Source organism: Equus caballus, chromosome 3 (assembly GCF_041296265.1).
Source record: "Equus caballus isolate H_3958 breed thoroughbred chromosome 3, TB-T2T, whole genome shotgun sequence".
NCBI classification, from domain to species: domain Eukaryota; kingdom Metazoa; phylum Chordata; class Mammalia; order Perissodactyla; family Equidae; genus Equus; species Equus caballus.
In genome coordinates, this window is record NC_091686.1 from 35,486,926 (window position 1) to 35,508,196 (window position 21,271).

The window sequence follows — 21,271 nt, forward strand, 5'->3', positions numbered from 1 at the left end:
CAGCCTGCTCCTGGGGGACTCCTGGTCAGAATCGTCCGCTCCCAAACACCTCCCCCTGAGGCCTGGCCTGACCCCGCGGCCTCTCAGGCTGTGTCCCCAGCTGGCAGCGCACTCGAATACTCGCCACTGGGGCTGGAAGGCGACCGGGACGAGAGCTCTGAGCACGGAGCGCAAACTGGATCAGAGCCCGGTGCCCGTCGCCTCTCACGCAGCCCAGGGAGGGGGATGGCGAGGCGACAGCCAGCACCCACACGTCACCTCCCACCCGTGAAGGGCGCTTCACCCGCGCCCTGCGCTGAGCCATCCCCGAGTCCCGCGTGGCTGTTCTCATGTTCATAACAATGGGTTGTGCGGCTAGCAAGCCAAGGCCCAGACGGGCCAGTGACTCGACAGAGATGCACAGCTCGGAGGTGTGGGTCTGGGTCACACTCAGGCTGTCACACTTGCCCAGCTGAGCAAAGTTAACTCAAAACATGGCCCATCCACAGGAGGGAATACAGTTCAGGCAGAAGGAGTGAAGCACTACACGCGTGCCACGCGGACGGAGCTTGAAAACACGATGCTCAGGGAGAGAAGCCAGGCGCAACGGCCGAGTGCCACGTGATCCCGTTTGTGGGAAATGCCCAGAACAGGCTAACCCACAGAGACGGGCAGCAGCTCGGTGCCGCCAGGGCTGGGAGGGGAGGGCCGCTGCCAGGGGCACGGTGCTTCCTTCAGGGGAGACGAAAACATTCTCGCGTTGGTGGTGACGGTGCTGCACAGCTCTGTGAATGTGCTGAGAAGGGCTGCCGTGTGCCGTCAGACAGGTGCACCCCGTGCCATGTGGGTTCCCGCAGGACGCTGTTGTAACATCAGCGAGGACCCCACGCTGAAGCACCTGCTGAGCTGCACGCGCTCCCCATGCTCCAGGCGTGAGGCGGCGCCCCCAGCACAGGGGGACGGGGCCCTGGGGGAGTCCTGGAGTGGTGGGCCAGGTGCAGCAGGGCGTCACCCAGGGCACTCAGGAGGACGGGCCGGCGGAGGCCCAGAAACCACAGCCACAGGGCCTGCGCCCGAGGAAGGCTCCAGGCGGGCCGTGTGGGCCAGGAGACCGAAAATAACCCTCAGACTCGAAACTCCGGGGAGAAGTGGAGGCCCGTGTGGTCGCCTCGAATGGGGAACCCCTCGTGCAGGGGAAGGAGAAGTTTTATTTCAGGGGTTGGGGTGAAGCCGGCAGGGCTGGCGGTGGAGGAGGAAAGAGTTCTCGCCGGGTTCTCAGCGTCCTGGGCAGCAGGCGCTGTGTGTGGAAGAGCCCGACGGTGCAGAGAGAGGACTCCCGTTTCTCAGGTTGGGGGTCTGAGGCCTGGAGCAGCTGGAGAGTCCAGCACAGTGGATTCCTCTCTGAGCCCCCCTCCAGCCGGGCCTGCATGTGCTCATCTGCTCGACCCCCTGAGTCAGTGCCAGCACCATCCAGGGCTGGGGACGGAAGGTGAGCAGAGCGAGCACCCCATCCTCATGGCATTCATGGCCCCACCAGCATCCTTATACAAAGGCACTGGCCCAGTTTTTGTCCTCTGCACCTTCTCTCTTCCTCTTTCTTCCTTCTTGGAAGGAAGATGTAATGCCTGGAGGTGTTGCAGCCGCTTTGCAGCTAGGAAGCCACAAGAGGAGGGTGGACAGAAAGAGCAAAAAAGCCTGGGTCCCAGATGTCATCATTGCTGCACCAGCCCAAACCACTTGCCTCTGGGCTTTTATTATCTGGACAAAAACAAGCAAATTCTGTTTATACGGCTATTTGCAGCTGAATGCAATCCTATGGGATTCAGGGTTCAAATCCTTCATGGATAGGGCTGCCAAATTTAGGAAACAAAAATACAGGATGTCCAATAAAACTTGAGCTTCAGATAAACAGTGAGTGATTTTTCAGTTAAGTAGGTCCAGGCAATATTTGGGACATATTTATACTAAAATATTGTTTATCGAAATTTGCCTTTAACTGCAACCTTATTCACAGGTGAAGTAATGGCACCCAGGGAGCTTACAGACTTGTCCAAGGTCTCGTGGTGAGCCAGTGGTGGGGTGCAGGCTCTGTCCCCTGCGCTCTGGGGCCGCCCTTGTTTTCATCCTGTTCTTATGTCGCTAGTGCCTTCTTAAACCTGCCATAAGGGTGTGCAAAGGAGACTCATAAAAGCCCCACGACTCGCTTGTAGTAAGTGGGTGGTGCAATCTTCCACAGCAGTTTCACCCTCCACAACTCATTTTTTGGTGAGGCAGATTGGCCCTGAGCTAACATTGGTGCCAATCTTCCTCTATTTTGTATGTGGGATGCTGCCTCAGCATGGTTTGTTGAGCAGCGTCTAGGTCCCTGCCCAGGATCTGAACCCATGAACCCCGGGCCCCCAAAATGGAGCATGTGAACTCAGCCACTATGCCACTGGGCTGGCCCCAGACCCTCTGCGACATTTTAACTGCATTTGGCAGAGGATGAATCATCAATGGACTGGGGGGACGGCTCTTCTCCATGGATCCCCAGGACTCCCAGGTGAATGCCCCTCGTTCCATCTGCCCAGCCCTCTGGAGCACCGTGTTGTGCAGGATGCCGAGGCCTCACTCATGCTCAGCACAGAGGCTCTGTGGTTGATCAGCCACTCCTGCCACCAGCCCTGGAAGAGGGTGCAGGCGCCCAGGCCACTGGAGGGGGAGCTGCAGCCTGGGCCAGTTGGCAGACCAGTGCCCAAAGGTCCCCTTGAAAGGACGGAAGCAGGTGTCCAGGTTCTGGGGAAGCCCGTTCTGGAGGGCAGTACTTGGTGAGCCCCATGGAGCATCCCCACACTCAGTGACCCCTTTGATGCTGGTGGCACATACATCCCCAGAAGCCTGGTGTAACAGTGGGGCGCACCCTGGCACCCCGCACCCCAGGGGTCAGAGGGGCCGTTTCCCTGCCTGACTTCTGTGTGCAGAACATCTTGCTTCGGCCCCCCAGAGGTGCACCAGGGGCGCACACCGCATCGCAGGCAGGAGCCTCGGGGAGGATGGAGCCACGTGCACAGGCAGACGCCCCAGTCTGTAGAGGGGGAGATAAGGGAGGGGAGGCGGGGCAGGTAAGCGCCTGGCTGGAGGGGCCCTGGGGGGCCCGACTCCTCCCACAGCAAATCTGGGGGAGCCCAGGGAAGGGGTGCAGGCCCAGGGGGAGGGAGGGAACGTGGCCCCAGCCCCAGGAGGGGATGTGACACAAGCACCCTGGAGCGAGGGGGGATGTGGTTGGACATGTCAGTGGGAGCCCTGAGGCCTGGATTAAGTGCTTATCTTGCATGCTTTCCTTTTTTTTTTTTTTTTAAAGGAAATTAAGATTTTTTTAAGTGATAAAATACACTAACTCCAATTTTACCATTTTAACCATTTTGAAAGGAACAATTCAGTGGCAGTAAGGACATTCACACTGTCATGCGACCAGCACCTCTCCCTACTCTCAGGACTTCCTCATCGCCCCCAGGGTGAGCCCCATCCCCCCCCACCCCTGTCGGCGCTCACTGCCTGTCGCTGGCCCCCAGCCCGGCCAGGCGCTCGTCTGCTCTCTGTCTCCATGGATCTGCCCGCTCTGGGCATCGTGTAAATGGAATCACACAACATGTGTGGCCTTTGTGCCTGGGTCTCTCACTTTGCCTAATTTCTCAGGGTCCATCCACGCTGTGGCACGTGTCAGGGGGACCTTTTAAAGGCATCGAGCTTCTGCCAGCTCAACCTTCTCCCAGATTCTCTTGCAGCTGATGTTTCTGGAGCCCCTGGTCTGAGCCAGGCTGTCCAGGCAGTGACATGACCAGGCAGACTGGAGGCCCCGACGAGCACGGCCTCCAGCGCAGCCACAGAGGTCGCGGGGCTCCTCTCCCCCTGAGCGTGAGGCCACGCTGTGGATGGGGGGCAGCTGGCCCCTCCTCAGAAAGAAGCAGGTCTGTCTTCCAGTGGCCAGAGAGGACTTCCTGCCCCGAGCCTGGCCCCCGCGCAGCAGGCTCTTGGTCTCCAAATGGGGTCTTCAAAATGGGCGTGTACTCGAGACTTCCCAGGCAGGTCTTCAACTTCCAGATTGTTCTGGCCAAAACTCAGGCCTGTGGTCTGCCCGTCCTCCTTGTCCTCCTTCTCACCTCGCCTCTCCTGGTCTTCCTTCTGTCACTCACACCTCACGCCTGTCCTCCAGCCACGGTGCTCTGCCTCAGGGGTAACAGCTCAGCAAGGCCCAGGTCTCCCTCCCTGCCCGTTAGGAAACCGCTGTCTCAAATGTGCAAAGAGGCAAAAGCATGGCCTCGCGTCCTCTTGGTGTCAGCCAGGCTGCCACGGGTCAGCGGTCCCCGGACGTGTCTTCATTGACTATTTACACTGATTGGGTCCCAGACTCTGCCAAGCTAGGAGTTAGTTTGCAGGAAATGGACAAACTGCAAATTTGTAGAAAAGATTGCGCTTTACTGACGGTCTTAGTGTGGTGATCCTTCCTCGTGGGATCAAGAAGTGCCCATGTCCTCCCTTGAATCGCCTTTGCCGTCCTGCTGGTTCTCTCATCGATGGGGGAGACATGTCTTTGACTGTGCCTGGTGTTTGTTAATTTAAGAATTATGTTTTTAACTTTTTGAAGTTTCTTTCCTGCCTGTCTTTCTGTTTTCTTTTCTACTTGTCCATCCACCACTCATGAATCCACCATCCACCATCCATCATCCATCCATCCACCCACCCATTCACCATCCACCATCCATCCACCATCTATCCATCCATCCACCATCCATCCATCCACACATCCACCATCTACCCATCCACCATCCACCCATCCACCATCCATCCATCCACCATCCATCCATCCACCATCGACCATCCACCATCCATCCATCCATCCATCCACCATCCATCCATCTACCATCGACCATCCACCATCGACCATCCACCATCCATCCATCCACCATCCATCCATCCACCATCGACCATCCACCATCCACCCATCCACCATCGACCATCGACCATCCACCTATCCACCATCCATCCATCCACCATCCATCCACCATCCATCCATCCATCCATCCATCCATCTATCCACCATCCATCCATCCACCATCCATCCATCCATCCATCCATCTATCCACCGTCCACCCATCCATCCACCATCCATCCACCATCCATCCATCCATCCATCTATCCACCATCCACCCATCCATCCACCATCCATCCATCCATCATCCATCCACCATCCATCCATCCATCCATCTATCCACCATCCATCCATCCATCCACCATCCATCCATCATCCATCCATCCATCCATCCATCCACCATCCATCCATCCATCCATCTATCCACCATCCATCCATCCATCCACCATACATCCACCATCCATCCACCATCCATCCATCCACCATCCATCCATCCATCCATCTATCCACCATCCATCCATCCATCCATCCACCATCCATCCATCCACCATCCATCCATCCACCATCCATCCATCCATCCATCCATCCATCTATCCACCATCCATCCACCATCCATCCATCCACCATCCATCCACCATCCACCCATCCACCATCCATCCATCCACCATCCATCCATCCACCATCCACCATCCATCCATCCATCCATCCATCCATCCATCTATCCACCATCCATCCATCCATCCACCATCCATCCATCCATCCATCCATCTATCCACCATCCATCCATCCACCATCCATCCACCATCCATCCACCATCTATCCACCATCCACCCATCCACCATCCATCCATCCACCATCCACCCATCCACCATCCATCCATCCACCATCCATCCATCCATCCATCCATCTATCCACCATCCATCCATCCATCCACCATCCATCCATCCACCATCCATCCACCATCCATCCACCATCCACCCATCCACCATCCACCCATCCACCATCCACCCATCCACCATCCATCCATCCATCCACCATCCATCCATCCATCCATCCATCCATCCATCCATCTATCCACCATCCATCCATCCATCCACCATCCATCCATCCACCATCCATCCACCATCCATCCACCATCCATCCATCCATCCATCCACCCATCCACCATCCATCGATCCATCCACCATCCATCCATCCATCCATCCATCATCCACCATCCATCCATCCATCCACCCACCATCAATCCATCCATCCATCCATTTATATCAGAATTGGAATTCCAAAGTGAGACAGTCGGGTCATTTAATAACATAATGAATTAAAAACTGACAAACATCAGCTGGCTGGATTGGTTTCCAGGGAAGAACATCCTGCTAATTTGGTTTTGTGGCAACATTTCCACTAATCGAGTATGCTACATCTGCAGCTTCAAGGTTTTCATGAAAGGAGGTCCCAAGCACGTGTACAGTATAAAATATACAACATGCTGGACAACACGACCTTTGTGACTTTAGACAGTAATGTTTAGATGTTGAGAACTGGCCCGTTGGCACCATTGCCAAGGGTCCTGCGTCAGCCATTGGTTTAGAAGGGTGTTCGCAGCCCAAGCCCCCCAGAGGACGCGAGTCCTGCCTCTGCCATGTTGTCGTGTTTCACGCCCAGTAGTCTGGGCGCCTGAGGGCAGAGTTTGTGAACAGATGTGCCCTCTGTTCTATTCGCTGATGCAGGCCTCACGTGAGTCTGCACGGGGCTGGGGAGAGCTAAGGCCCGCCCTTCTCGTGACCCTGCCGCCAGGTGTGGGGCGTAGCTAACCGGCACCTTCACAAAGTTCTCTAGTGGCCACAGGGCCACTGTTATCTGCCAAGAGAGAAGCAGCCCAAGGGTCGGGCATGACTGAGCTGGGTGAACCATTTTGTAGGAAATATCACCTTAAAGGGGCTGCTTTTCCAAAAACGTTTCCGGGAGCACACAAGCAAAAATAAATTAAAATCCCCTGAATGAATGGCTTTGAGAATGGGCCCTGGTGTCTGGGCGTGACAGGTACCGCTGTGCCATCTTGGCTGTGCCATCTTGGGGCCGGGAGCAAAGTAGGGACGCTGCCACACCCCCTCGCCCTAGACTGCAGGGAAAGCCCTTCCTGGAGAGCTCGGCAGCTCGTAACCGTTTATTATGTCACCACTGTCCCAGGACCCCTGTGGGGTCCCATCAGGCGCCCCCCCCTCCACCCCCAACCGGCCTCAGTGCGCCAAACAAGGAGGCAGAAGTTCTGTCCCATCCCACTCTCTGCAGCCGGGTCTGGGCCACCAGGAGGACATGTCGGGCCCCAGCGCGAGGCACGGCTCCGTCACACATTCCCGACCTCGTCAAGGGACAGATGGGGTGTTTGCTCCACGGCCCAGACTCCTGACCCTCCTCTGCCGTGAGCTGAGTCGTGGGAGGCAGCCAGGGGCTCAACCATCAAATGGCAGACTCAGAAGGCCCCCCAGCCACCTCTTCCTTGCAGTGTCATGGGGGCCCAGACCGCCTCCTGGCCACTAGGAACCCCGTGTCTGGCTTCCTGCAGTGGAGTGGGGTTTCCCCACTGATGTGGAGGCCTCATGCTCTGAAGGCCACGCTTCTCACTGGCCCCCCACGACACCAGGGCCTCCCAGCACAGGCCTCCTGAGGCTTGTGCGTCCAGAGGGGCGCAGGTATACCCCGGGGGTCCTTGACCTCTCTCCCGCCGGCTTATTGCAGCTGGACTTCCCCTCAGGGCTTCCCCCGGCCTCCCCAGTGAGCCCACATCCAGAAAGGACTGGGCTTAGATTGGCCGAGGCCCCCACGTTCAGTGGTGGGCCAGCAGAAATGCCCAGGCACCCAGCGCACCCTGCCCCCATCTCTCTGCCGGCACCAGCCTCCATGAGTGGGGAGCTCCTCCAGGAGTCAGGGGCGCTGCTGACCCACAGAGACACCCACACCATCGCTGGGCACCAGCTGCACGAAAGGCCTTTCTCACCAGGAGCAAGGAGGTCTCCTCCTCCTTGCTCCCTCCTCTGGCCCTGTCTGGGCTCTTGGGGTCACAGAGACAGCAAGAAGGAGCCTCCTGCACTGATGCCTGTACGTGGACAAGGTGGAGAGAAGATAGAATGTTGCGAAAGAGCACATGGCAAGCGCAACAATTTAGAACACAGGGCACTGTGTGTCCAGAAACAGCACACAGTGAAAATAGTCCTTGGGTGGTCTCTGTGCGGGGGCGTGTTATTGTCCCCATTTACGGAGGAATTGGGGACTGGGGGCAGGGAGCTGGGTCCTGATCCAGCAGGCTGGCTTTAGACATCTCCCGATCAAATGTCGCCGCCTCAGGGTGGGGCAGCCCCTGGGAGTGGGGGCACTGACTGTAATAATTCGTTTTAGGAAGAAGAAGGCAGGGAGGGAGCAGGCTCTGAAATAAGGGTGCACATGCTCACTCTGTCTGTGCCCTGTGATGGGGCTTTTCTCGTGTGTGCGAATTGTTTCATCATTTAAATTAAAGACTGGCCACAGACAGAAGGGGATGAGGCAAGCAGAGAGCACGTGAGACCCCGGCCGCCGGCGACGGGTTAGACCTGCCCCTCCTGTCTCCTGGGTCCCGTGGACGCAGAGCAGCCCGTCCAGTAGGAGCTGGACATGAGCCGCATGTGAAATGTCTCATGTCCTGGCAGCCAGAGCAGAGGAGTCAGAAGAGACAAGTGGTATTGGCTTCACTACCACGTTCCCTTAAAGCTGATCTGAAATGTTATGTTTTTCACACGCATTCAAGTTAAAAATTACTAAGGTATTTTGCATCCTGTTTTTGCACTTTGAAATCCCATGCTAGTGGCGCAGGTTGGACCAGCAGCCCCAGTAGGTGGCAGAGCTACGAGGCCACCACACTTGTCCGCCCCAGGGGCAGGGGTCACCCCGGTCCATTCACAGGTGGCACATGGGGCTTCTGAGGACTCGTGGTGAGATGCGAGAAGCGGAGCCGGTGGACCGCGGGTGTTTGCCTGACAGGGGACTGCGCGCCCCGCCTGGGGACAGCACGGAGGGTGGGGCTGCATGGCGGCGGGTCCAGCTGTCTCTGGGTCACCGCGGGAGGAGGGAAGCACCTGGCAGTTTCAGTTTCTGACAGGAAGCCGCCTGCTTCTGTCTCCCCTCACGCCAGCTGCGCTCTCTGCCCTGCAGCTCCGGGTGACAGCCTGACCTGGAGAGCCCCCAGGTGGGGACGGCCCCTGGTGCTGCAGACGAGGAAGCCCCGGCTGAGGGGCCAGGCCAAGCTCAGCCCCTGGGCTGTCTCCTGGGCCTCGGAGGACGTGTCGGGGGGGGGGGGGGGTGATACCCTGGGGGCCGTGAACAGGGGAGCCACATGGGTTCTGACTTGCGTTTTTTGTCACCTGCCTATCACCTGCTTTAGGACGTGCGGTCCCAGCCCTTGGTCTAGAAAATGCTGTGGTGGCGGAGGGGCTCTGACATCTGTCTGTCTGTCCACCTGTCCAGGGCTGTGGGAACGTCAAGGCAACACCCTCCACTGAGGGCTCCTGGGAAACAAGCAGAGAGAAGACAGGAGTCAGGGCCCCCCGGGGCCCCCAGGGGAGGAAGCCTCGTGGTCTTGTGGCTGAGGTGCTGCCTGGAAGGAGCAGGTGTGCGGCCAGCAATGGGGCTCACGGTGATGGCAGTGTCCTGGGGGCATGGCCCTGGGCCCCCTTGGGCAAACTGCAACCTCTCTGAGCTCAGACTCTGAGCTGCAGGGTCCGGGTGTTGGGGTCTGCACCGAGCGGGGCTGGGGAGCTTCAGGTCTTTCCTTTGAGTAACAGAGGCAGCCATGAGCAAGCCCCGGTGCCCCGCCCTGCGTGTGGTGGAGGGGACCTGCTCTGAGGAAGCCTGAGCCCCACACAGACACTGACACGGCTGGGCTGGGGTCCTAAGGGCCTGCAGCCGAGTGAGGGCGGAGCCGGGCGGGGCAGTGTGCAGAGTCCCTCCTGCCCCCCTTCTCCTGCCTCCTGCTCCACTCCCCCTCCTGGGGTCTGTGAAGTCGGGGCTTTCCACACACTCAAAATGCACCACTTGGGAGGGAAGGAGGAAGCACCGGGAGCCGCAGGGCGGGCCGGTCCCGCTTCCTTCTCCACCGCTCCCTTTCAGCCGCCCGGCCTTTGCCGGGGGAAGGGGTGACAGGCTGGCTGGACCCCGGGCCTCTCCAGGGCTGCCTGTCATGCCCACGGCACAGGCGAGGAGCGGCCTGTGGGGTGCTGGGCGAGTGACGGAGCTGTTTCCAGCCCAGCCCCTCGGGCTCAGCTGCCCTCGCCGCTGGGTCCAACCCGCTGCCCAGAGCAAAAGCCGAAAAGCCAGGCCCTCGGAGTGGCCTCCGCCACCCTCTCCGTCCCTCTTGCCCCAAGGTGGGCGTCTCTCCTCTGCAGTGTTCCTGAAGCTCTGTGGGCCCAGCGAGGGGGCACAGCCAGAGGGCAGGCCAGACCCTGGGAGTCCCTCTTCTGCCTGGACCGAGGGCACCGCGGACACTGGCTATGTCACGAGGGCGAGCGCTGGCACCCCGGCTTTGGGGCGGTTATGGTGAGCCCCATTCTTTGCCGTCTGACCTGCCTGCTCACCTGCACCCTCTCCACATGTTCCCTCGAGGCCGTGAGCGCCACACGGGTGGGTGGCCCAAGGCTGCTCCCTCTCAGGGAGGGGCCCCCGTCTGCACCTGCCCCTGTGAGAGCGAGAGCCGCACCCAGAGGCCTACACCCTATGGAACCCTCAGCTGCACAGACCGGGTGCCCAGAACCCACATATGCTTCCATGGCCAGTGGTGTTCAACTGGGGCAGGGTCGACCCCCTTTACAAAAGGTTTAAAAGCCACTGCCGGCAGAGGGGGCTTCACCCCGAGCACCCTGGGCTGGGCAGGCAGCTCTGCCAGCATCACTTGACCCAGGTGTCAGCTGCATGGCGTCCGGCAGCGCCTGCCGTGGGTGCGGAGCAGGCAGACCCCACCACGGGCTTGAGGGTCCTGCCCAGGCTGTGCACTGCTCAGTGCAGTGTCCACATGTGGAGCAGTGGGTGCAGAAGGTCCCACCTGGGCTGCATTTCTCCCAGGGAGGGCACTCAGCAGACAGGGAGGCCCCAGGCCTGCTGTGACTTGCTGTATGACCCTGGCAGGTTTCTTGGTCTCTCTGATTTCCATCCTCATGGGGGAGCTATCTGTCCCTTCACCAGCCAGCGTGCCCTGCGCAGTCCCTGTCCCGCCCCTTCCCTGGGTCCCCCTGGAATGCTGGTTAGGGCACAGGAGCCAGCGGCTGTGGGCCAGGAAGCCCTCCCCAGGTCTCCCTCTGACCTGGACTTCCAGCCTGCCCGCTCTGGGGACTCAGTGCCTGCTCTTCACACGCCCCCCTGTCTAGGGTGTTCTGTGACAGCAGCCTGAATGGACGTGCTGTGTGGCCTTGGGGGTCTCTTCCCCTCTCTGGGTCCCGTGTCCCTCTGTGGAGGACACGATGAGAGAAGATGGGAAGGCAGGTGGCCTGTGTGCCTGCTGCCTGGCACCGTCCACGCCGAGACGCCTCGGGCTTCAGGGCAAGGGACCCCGGCTCCTGCAGGATGTCCTTGGCTAGGAGGGGCTGTCAGGGGCCGCTGTATCCCTGTCCTCACTGCCCAGGAGGAAGCTGAGGCCCGTGTGGACACACTCTCGGGAGGTTTGACTGCAGCCACCCAGGTGCCCTCGGCCTCAGCTCCAGGCCCCAGGCTGACCCCTAAATCCAGGAGGGCTTGACCTTGCTAGGACAAGCTGAGGGGGGTTGGTGGGAGCCAGGAGCATCCCCCTTGGCTGAGGCCATACCTCTTCTGGAGAGGCCCTTAGCTGACCTCTGACCCAGAACACCTGCTGGCCACCTTGGGGAGGAGTTTGGGAAGGGCCCTGCCCAGGGTCACTTGGTGACTGACCCCAGAGCCCATGTTGGGCTGAGGTGCCCCAGGACCTGTGTAGATCCCACCATCTCCAGGATGCTTGGCTGCCCAACCCCCCCAAAAGCCCATCATGGGGCTCCCCACTGGGAGCACAGGTCCCTCCAGGTCAGTCTCCGAGCCCTTACTCTTGGGTCCTGGAGTCCGGCACAGGGCCAACTGGCATAGTCCAGACCCTAGGCCCAAGGGCCAACACCCAGGTGCAACGCTGGGCCCTGGCCCAGCTTGCTGTGTGACCCCAGGCTCGTCAACCCCTGTCTTGGGGCCTCGGCTCCTGTCTGGCAGTGGCTGTGATGACGCTCTAGAATCTGGAGACCAATGCAGACGCTCCCCTAGTCCCTGCGGTGGCCTCAGCAGAGATCCACTGCGGGAGGTCGTCTGGTCTGGACGTGGGTGCATTCGCTGACATCACCTGCTGAGTGCCACTGCGAGCAGGTGCTGTTCTGGGCGTGGAGAGCACCACAGTGAGCAGACGGCAGATCCGGCACCCCTGCACCATCGGGGAGACAGATGATAAATGAATACGAAAACTCGGGAAACACCCAGTTTGTCAGATGGAATAATAAATGGAAGGAGAGAAATGCAGTGGGAAAGGAAGATTGGCTGTCGGGGGAGGAAGTGGGGGCGGGGGGCATGGCTGAGAAGGTGACCTGAGCAGACTTGAAGGAGGTGAGGAGGGAGCTGTGCAGGTACCTGGGAAGGAGTTCAGAAGAGGGAACAGCATATGCAAAGGCCCTGGGGTGTTTGTGGAGCAGCCAGTGGCCAGGGGGCTGGAGAGGAAAGAGAGGGAGGGCAGGAGGCAGGCAGAGAGGGGAGAAGCCCCTGGGGGTATGTGCAGGCAGGACACTATCTGACCTCACTTTCTGTCGGCTCACTCTTGCAGACGACATAGTGACAAAGCACCACGAGAAGCATCTGTCCCCCCGGAAGCCTCCTGGCTGGGGTCCCCACTGACGCCCACCTCCGTCCTAGGCAGCTGTCTGAGGGTCACCACATGTCTCCAGGCAGCCGCTTGCCCCAGGGTCTCTGCCCGCCACCCTGGCTATGCAGGTGGAATGCGCATGCCCACGGCTGTCTGACCTCTGGCTCCACTACAATGACAATCAACCGGAGCCCAGGGGCACTCACTGGCCTGGAGTTCTGTCAGAGGGGAGAGGGTATGGGGAGCGCTCCGAGAGGCCCCGCCTCTCTCCTCCCACGGCTGCCCTAGCCCTGTCCTCTCCGTCGGTGAGGGGCAGCTGAGGCCCCGTCTGGAGCGGACATCTCTGGGAAGGAGCCCTGGACGGAGAGTCTTGGCCCAGTCGTAGCCCCTCGGGCCTCTCCCAGGGCTGCTCTTCCCGGCTGTGCCTGCCTGGTCAAGTGTAGTCACGGAAGCGAAAGTCTGAGAAAACCCCTTGTGCGCAGCCGGGCCAGCTGAGGCAGGCTAACGCGGGTGCCTTTCTTCTCAGTCAAGATGCCTCGAGAAGTGAAAGTCATCTTTGCCTCCTCCAGCTGCCCCCGCGGGACCACTTCCTCCAGGAAGCTGGACTGGATTGCACCCTGTCCCCTGGGCGTCTCCCTGCCCTGCGGCTCTGTCTTCCCAGGCTCGGGTTTGCTGTCTGATGGATGAGGAGGACATGGGTGACCAGTGTCCTCTTGCTGCCAGCCTCAGGAGGCTTGCCCCACAGGCCTGAGGGCTGGGGATGGCATGGGGAAGGAACGGGAGAGGTCCAGCAGAAGCTGCCGGTCTCAGGGGAAGAACTCTGCACGTTTACTGGGGGAGGAAGGGAGTCCCACTTGTCCCAGGGTCTGGGGTGGAGTGGAGTCCTCCCTCCACAGGCCCCTCTAGGTCCTGACACGAGGACGCAGGGGACAGGGGCTGTGCGTGAGGACTCGGGCTGCGCCCTGCTCCTCTGCCCTGTGCCCTGGAGGCTGGCCCCAGGGACCCTGCCAGGCGGCCTCAGGCAGTGTAGGGGAGAGGGAGGTGGCTGTTTGCCCAGACACGCACTCGCCTGAGGGCTTTCCAATTCCCCGATGGCCACAGCCCCCACTCCACGGCCTGTCCTGGAGCCTCTCTCAGCTCCTTCCCTTCCGCCCCTCTCCACCCTCAGGCCAAGGGGGCTCAGCCCCCAGACTTCCTTGCCCTCCCTGCTGCTCTGTCTGACCTTTATGTCCCCCCCCCCCCCCTCCGCCCACTGTTGTGCTGCTGGTTTCCTTCCAGGACCGACTGGTCTGGCAGGGGGTCTGGGGCCCTAAATGACCCCCACGCCCACCTGCTGCTGCATCCCTCCTGCAGGGTCAGCAGAGCTGGGTTCAGTTGCACCTCTGCTCTTGTCTGCTGTGTGCCCCTCTGAACCTCAGTATGTTCTTCTGTGATGACAGTCACAGCAGCACGTGGGGCTTGTCAGGCCCTGAGCCTCAATCCTGACACAGGATCCCCAGCACTGCATGGTCAACAAGAGGGGGAACAGGAGGTGGAAGGCAGGTCTGTCAACGCGGGTGTGTGTCAGGCCTGAGCGAGTGGAGATGCCCCTGCAGGGCGTGCACAGAGCAGGGATGGGGGCCATACCTCACAGGGCGACGATACAGATGAATCACATAACGCGGTGCTGATGGTACTTTGCACACAAACGCGGGTAGCGGGTGGAGGGTCACAGGCCAGACGGTTACTAGGGGCTCTGTCCTCACGTGCACGGCGGGGACATCCTCTCACGCGCATGCCCACCCCAGACCCCGGCCTCCCTGTGTGCATCCTCCAGCATCCACACTGAGCATCTCCCGACAGGCCCTGACAGCCCGGCCAGGGGCTGTGGCTGCATGAAAAGTGGGGCGTTGGGGTCGGGCCAAGCCCACGCGGGCTCCCGAGAGCCACTCCCCTGAGGTGCCCGGCCCCGCTGCAGCTGGAGGCCGCGTGCCCCAGCCCCGGCCGTGGGTGGTGAGAGAAGGGTGCTGTGTGGGCTCTGGGCCCCTTCCCCCGTGGCCTGCTGCCCGGGATGCGGGCGGGGTGGTTGGAGCTCCGGTCACTTGGATTGAGGTGGCCCTAAATCCAATGAGAGCTGTCCTCATAAGAAGAGGAGAGACACAGAGACACAGAGAAGAGGGCGGCGTGAAGGCGGGGGCAGAGATGCGGTGATGTGGGACTGCATCTCTGCCAGGGACACCTGGGGCCGCCGAGCCTGGACAAGGCAGGAAGGACTCTGCCCTGGAGCTCCAGAGGGCGCGCGGCCCTGCCACGCCGGGGTTTTGGACTCTGAGCACCCGAGCTGGGGGAACGGATTTCTGCTGCCTTAAGTCAGCTGTTTGTGGCCATTTGTCACGGGGAGGGGGGGCGCTCCAGGGCGCTCCAGGGGAAGAGCCTGCGGTGGGGGGCAGCTGGAGGCAGGAGGGCGAGGATGGGGGGAGGGTGCGTGGGAGGAGGAGCCCAGGCATTGGGGACAGTGGTGGCCTCTGAACCCCGCTCCCCTGGACCAGGTGGCCCAAGGCTGGGCTCTGGCCAGCTCCAGGCTTCCTCACAGATGGCGCCCTCCACATCCCAACGCCCCTGACATCCTGCCTGTCTTTGCTTGCACTCCTCCGGCTCGGGGACACTCACTACCTCCCTGGTCGTGCTTAAGCTGAACTCTGCCACCTGGACCCCATGCCATCCCTCTCACCGAACAGACCCGACTGGGTCTCTCCCCCAGGGTGGTCACAGTACATTGTTCCCCAGCGTCCTGTGCTTCAGGCTAAATCCGTGAGCAGATTCAGTGCCTCCGTCCCGGCACCCTCTGCTGTGCACCCTGGTTCCCACCTCTCATTCCTGGGGGCCCAGTACCTGTGACCTCCAGTCTCCTCATCTGGAAAGCAGGCTTGTTGGGACAAGTCCCTTGGTACCTGCACAGCTCCTAGTGCATGACGTAGGCCTAATAAATCTGAGCTCCTAGTGCATGCCGTAGGCACCTAATAAATCTGAGCTCCTAGTGCATGCCATAGGCGCCTAATAAATCCGAGTACAGCAAACTCTCCTCTAAATGGGCTGTTCCTTCTGTGCTACGCAGTCGCAGTCTGGCTTCCCCGCTCCACGCTGTGGGTCCTGACTGGGCCCAGACCCTCTGCCACCGCGGGGCTGCTGAGAGTCCAGGCCTGCCGAGGGGGACGCGCCAGGGAGGGGCCAGGCTGCTCAAGGCTGCCAGGCACTCTGCAGGGGGGCCAACCATCAGAGGGGCGAAGGCCTCGTCCTCCACACCCTGGGCCCGGAAGCCCCCGCCTGCCGGCCTCCCTCTGAGCAGCAGGGCGGCCGCAGCCGTGTTCACCCACGCTGGCTCCCTAATGAGAGGATCTTGGGCTTCAGCTTTGAAAGCTCTCACTTGCTGCTCGCTTTGTAATTTAGAGCCACTTAACACGTTTTGGGGTCTCAAAGGTGTTCATGGACTCTGGGGAAGCTGCGGTGGAGCTGCTGCCCGCCGGCCTGTCCACACTTGGACCCCGGGCCCCGAGGGCTCCCTCCAGCACGGCCCCGCCTGCTGCTTGCCCTGCTGGTGACTTCTGGCCTTGTGGGCCCAAGCATTTGTCCCCCTGGGGGGGCCCTGGGGAGCAGGATGTCCCATGGCTGTCCCATGGGGCCAGGTGATTTCAAAAAGACAGGATGGGGGCTCCCAAAAGCCAGAGTGTCCCAAAACTGGTACCCCTGCATCCACGTAGGCCCCAGCCCAACACATGAGCCAACGCCCCCTGCTTTCCCTCCTCCCAGAGAAGCCCCCCAGGCAAGCAGCGCCCTATTGGGATGTATGGTGACCATGGGGCCAATGAACCAGTGGTTGGGACCCTGTGTCAGAGGTCCACCTAGACCATCTGTTCCAGGAATCTGCAGCCTGACCAACACGCAGGTGACTTGCAAGCACAGTAGGGGGTCATTGCCACCTCCTGGCCTCAAACTCCTTCCACGGTGGACACCCCCATCCAAACAAAACAGTAGCCAGCAGCTCTCACACCCCCGCACCTGCCCCTTCCCACCCTCCCCAGCCTTTGGGAAGCCGCTCCTATACTCCATCAGGGAGCAGGAGGACAGGACGGGTTTGCCACATGAGGAAACGGAGGCCCAGGTCAGGGAGGGCTGGTGCAAGGGCACAGTGGCGGGTGGCAGAACCTGGCAGCTGGTTCCAGGACAGTGGGGTCAGGCGGGGCCATCCCAGGAAAGGAGGGGGCAGCTGAGTTGTGCCACAAGGAGCCAGACGGGTCCTGGAGCAGGGACGGGATCCGGGTGACCACATCCTAGTGCTGGCAACCGGCCCCTCCCCTGAATCACGCGCACTTGGGAGAAGCCAAAAACACGCTCGTCACCGCGTGTGAAGTCGGGCGCCTGTATGCCGGGCGCTCCAGGTTTGAAAGTGTCTGATGACAACAGAACCCCGTGTCGGGGGCTGGTCCTCAGGCCAGGACAGCAGTGGGTGGGCACTACTCAGGGGCAGTGGTCCCTCTGCAGAGGGGCAGGGCTGGCCTGGGCTGGGGTGCTGGGTATGGGCTCAGGGGCCGTGTGGCCCCTGGAGGTGACTGCAGCAGTAGAGGAGACCATGAACCCTGGGAGGTCCCCAAGCCTGCCTGGAGTGTGGCCACGTGGCCGTGGGCTGGGGAGCTCGAGGCTCGGCCAGCCCCCATGCCCTGGGACAAGGCCCTGTAAGGCCCCAGGGGCTCTGCAGCTGGGGTCGGGGGATCAGGAGATCCACAGGGGCCCCCTCCCCGAGCCAGCGCCCACAGGGGGCGAGGGGCCCTGCCCTCCGCGTCCCCACTTCCGTCTGGCACTGGCCCTCGCACAGGAGCCCTGGCTGGGATGGCTCCTCGGCAGGCGGCTGGGGTTGAGTCCCACACCCTCAGTCACTCCCAGGGCCCTCGGCCAGGCCCTTTCCCCTCTGGCCTCAGTTTCCTCATCCGACCTCCAAGTCTTAGGGCCTCCCAGGAGGAGGGCTCTGTGCGAGGCCCCCACCTGTCTGCACACCACCTTCCTCACTGGCTCCTAGGACCCTGCCCATCGAGGAGGACAGAGCCCACCCCCTCCTGGACAGGACTGGGCAGCCCCCACCTCCAACATCTGCCTCTGGGTGGGGCCTGCACGCCTGGCCTGGCACCTGCCGGGTCCTCCCGGGCCACCTGCCCCAGCTGTGTGGGTCCGTGCCCTGTGGGGAGGCCTGTTGCCGTTCGAGGTGAGTCAACACGGCGGGCGCTCGCTGTCAACAGAGCCGGGCGGCGGCAGCTTGGAGATGTCACACTCCGGCCACCTGCTCCGGCTGTCTTCCCGCCCCTGCCCCCCATCCCCTTACCTGGGCCGCCCTTCCTGGGACCCCGGGGCGCCGAGCAGCTGGTGGAGGCCAGGGGCCCGCTCTCCAGCTCAGGAGATGCCCGGGACATGGAGCTGGAGGTGGATCCAGGAGATGGAAAATCCTACGCTGGGCGTGAGGCTGGCCGCCCTCCAGTGGCCAACGTGGGGCCGGAGCCCAAGCGTGGCTGTGAGTGCCCCGCCTGACCTCGTGGGGCCTGGAGGGAAGACGCGGGGCTGCGGCCAGCCTGGGCTCCTCAGAGCCGGAGGCCTCCGTCCCCCAGGCCGCTCGGGGCCTTCTAGCAGCCGCTGCCTGCGGCCTGGGGAAGGGGCGGGGGGCCGCAGGGGCTCATGTGACGGGGCGGGCTTGGGGAGGCCGCTGTAGGGGAGGTCTCCCCGCAGCCTGCAGGCGAGGCGGCCAGCTGTGTCACCAAGATAGTGCGGCCGGGCCGGGAAGCAGGCGTGCAGCTGTGCCCGCTGCTTCCTCCACAGGAACCATCTGGGCCCGGCCCTGCCCTGCCTTCCTCGCGGCCATTCCGGTCTGACTGTCCAACAACTTCCTCCTCCCGCCTGGCTCTGACACCCCACCCACCCCGAGCCCTGACGGCCTGGCCTTGGGTGTGTTTCCTTGACCTTGGCTGGGGACAGTGTCCATCCTGGCAGAGCCCTCCGTCCCACATGCCCCACCCGCCTGTGTCCCCCAGGGCTGGCCCTTCCTTCAGCCTGAGATGGCCTGGGGTCTCCTCCCTCTCCTGCCCTCGGCCAGACTTCCCCCAGAGCCCCCTTCCCAGGGTCAACCATCAGGGGGCCTCAGCTATGCCCTTGGGCCAGATCTCGGGGTGAGTCCTGGCCGGTCCTGGTCCGGTGGTCTGGCCAGGCCTGACCCCTCAGGCCCCCCCGGCTGCTGCTTGGGGTCCCTGGCTCTGGCCCCCCTGGAAGCATCACCCGCTGGCTACTCTGTGCTTGGCTCCTTCAGGGCTCTGGGGGTCACGGCCTCCTGGATGGGGCTCCTGGAGACCTGTTCCCTGCGCCCTGACAGAGGCTTTGTGAGGACAGTGGCCGATTTGAGCCCACGGATAGAATTTGGCTCCTCGGGGTTGGGGCTGCTCCCCTGCCTGAGGGATTCCAGAAACCGTGTCAGAGGCCTCTGTGACCACTCAGGCCCTAGGGGGTATCCTAGGGTCCCCTCCCCATGGGGCACCTGGCAGAGGAGGCGAGACACATCCCAGGCCCGGATGAAGCACTTACTAAAGGCACAACAACTGTGGGCAGATGGCAGGCGAGGCGTGGCCCCATGAAGGAGCCTGCGTGCCCTGTACCCCCCATGACCCGGCGGTCAGCTCCCTGGGACCCAACCACGGCTGCTGGCACGGTATCTCACGCAGGCCAGCGGTGTGCGACTGGCAGACCCGGGGTGGACACACAGGCTTCTCTGCTACTTTGATTGAATCGAGCGGAATTTTTAGGGAATGCCTCACACGGTGAACAATCCAGGCAGTGCAGAAGGGCGGGCGGGAAATAGCAGGACCCCCAACTCCTACCCCGTGTCTCCTGGTGTCTTTCCCCAGAGGACACCCCATCACAACATCCTTCTAGAGTCACTGCAGGAACGAGCCTGTGTCACTCTGAAGTAGGCTGTGTTTGTTCCTGGCAGGGGCTGGCCCCTGGGCATCACCCTTGTCCTCATGGCCCCTCCTTGCCTCCTGTGCTCTGACTGAGGGTGGGATGCAAGGTCCTGGGGTCAACCTGGCCACCCCGCACTGGCCCGTTTCCTCCTCGGCGTGACGCAGTAATCGCGGTGGCCCCAGGTCCCAGACTGTGTCTGGGAGGGGTGGCTGCACTAACGCTGAGCGAGTGTGGCCTGCCACGTGGTCAGCACGCAGCCATGCAGCTGTGACTCCGACCGCCAGTATTAGTATTCTCGTCAAAGCTCTTGTTGTTGTTTTCCAAGGGCACCTCAGAGCCGGGAAGTGGGAGGGTCTTGGGGAGGCCCAGGTCCCCTGTGAAGGCGGCAGGACGCAGCCTAGGGGGACAGCCCCCACTCCCACGCCAGGCAGATGTCCGGGCCACTTGCACCTGTGGAGCAGCCCCCACAGACAGGAAACTTCCACTTTCGTGAGGGGGCCTCGTGTCCTGCCTGGTTCTCTAACCAGCGGGGCCGACAGGGGTTGGGTTGGAAAGAGAAGATAGCTGCCCATGAGTGGGGGGTGGGGCCTGCTTGGCCCCTTGCTGGCCAATTTGGGGGCACTGGCCTGAGGCCTGCTTCCCCAGGGCAGGGCAGTTGGTGCCTGTGGGGAAGCGGACGTTGGCTGTGGCTTTCGGAGCTGGGCGGCCCGGGAGATAAGGAGCTGAGGAGGAAGTGGCTGCAGGAGGAGGGGTGCAGGAGGGTGGGGCGCTGAGCCTGCCCAGCCTGGTCCCAGGGCTGCTCCCTCCAGAGACCGCTGCCTGTCTGCATGGGGGTGGGTAGAGGGAGCCAGGGACCTGCCCTCCTTGCCCCCTCCTTCCCCCCAAACATTATAAGGGCCCATGCTGGGGTTAGCCAGGTCCCAGGGCAGCCCTGTTCCTGCTCTCTGGGAACCTATGGGAGACAGACATTCCATCAATGAGCCTCCAGCAGATGTGGCCTGTGTGACGGTCGGGAAGGTGCTTTGGAAGCTGTGTCTGAGAGATCAATTAGGAGCTGCCTCTGGGGAGGGCGAAGTGGGGATTCCAGGTAGAGGGGCCTGGAGGCAGTCTTGCCTACAGGTTTTCAGGAGCCTGCAGCATGGCCAGAGAGCTGGACCCATGCCAGTGGCAGACAGAGGGGGAGATGACAAAGGGCGGAGGTGGGTGGGGGAGCCTGCCAGTCTGCGTGTCTTATTTCTTCCTCCTTTCCTGGCACATAGGAGGCCCATGACTGCTGGGTGAATGAATGGATGGATGGGTGCATGGGTGGGTGGATGGATGGGTGGGGGATGGATGGATGGTGGATGGATGGATGGGTGAGTGAGTAGATGGATGGATGGATGAATGGATGGTTGGATGAGTGGATGGATAGGTGGATGGATGGGTGGATGGATGGATGGATGGGTGGGTGGATAGGTGGATGGGTAGATGGGTGGGTGGATGGGTGGATGGATAGGTGGGTGGGTGGATGGATGGATGACTGGTGGGTGGATGGATTAGTGGAT

The 21,271-nt window shown here is 61.5% G+C and overlaps 1 protein-coding gene across 2 annotated transcripts in view; it reads right to left on the reverse strand.

Moving 5' to 3' along the window:
- The window catches only part of CBFA2T3 (CBFA2/RUNX1 partner transcriptional co-repressor 3), a 94,386-nt gene extending 75,738 nt beyond the window's left edge, over window positions 1-18,648 (reverse strand). The window contains exon 1 of one of the 2 annotated variants that reach the window (XM_023637502.2): window positions 18,106-18,648. In XM_023637502.2, coding sequence (XP_023493270.1) covers window positions 18,106-18,193 — 88 coding nt within the window. In that variant the 5' untranslated portion in view covers window positions 18,194-18,648. The remainder of the gene's footprint in view (window positions 1-18,105) is intronic. The other variant, XM_014738362.3, reaches the window with a different exon arrangement.
- Between the last annotated feature and the right edge of the window lie 2,623 nt (window positions 18,649-21,271).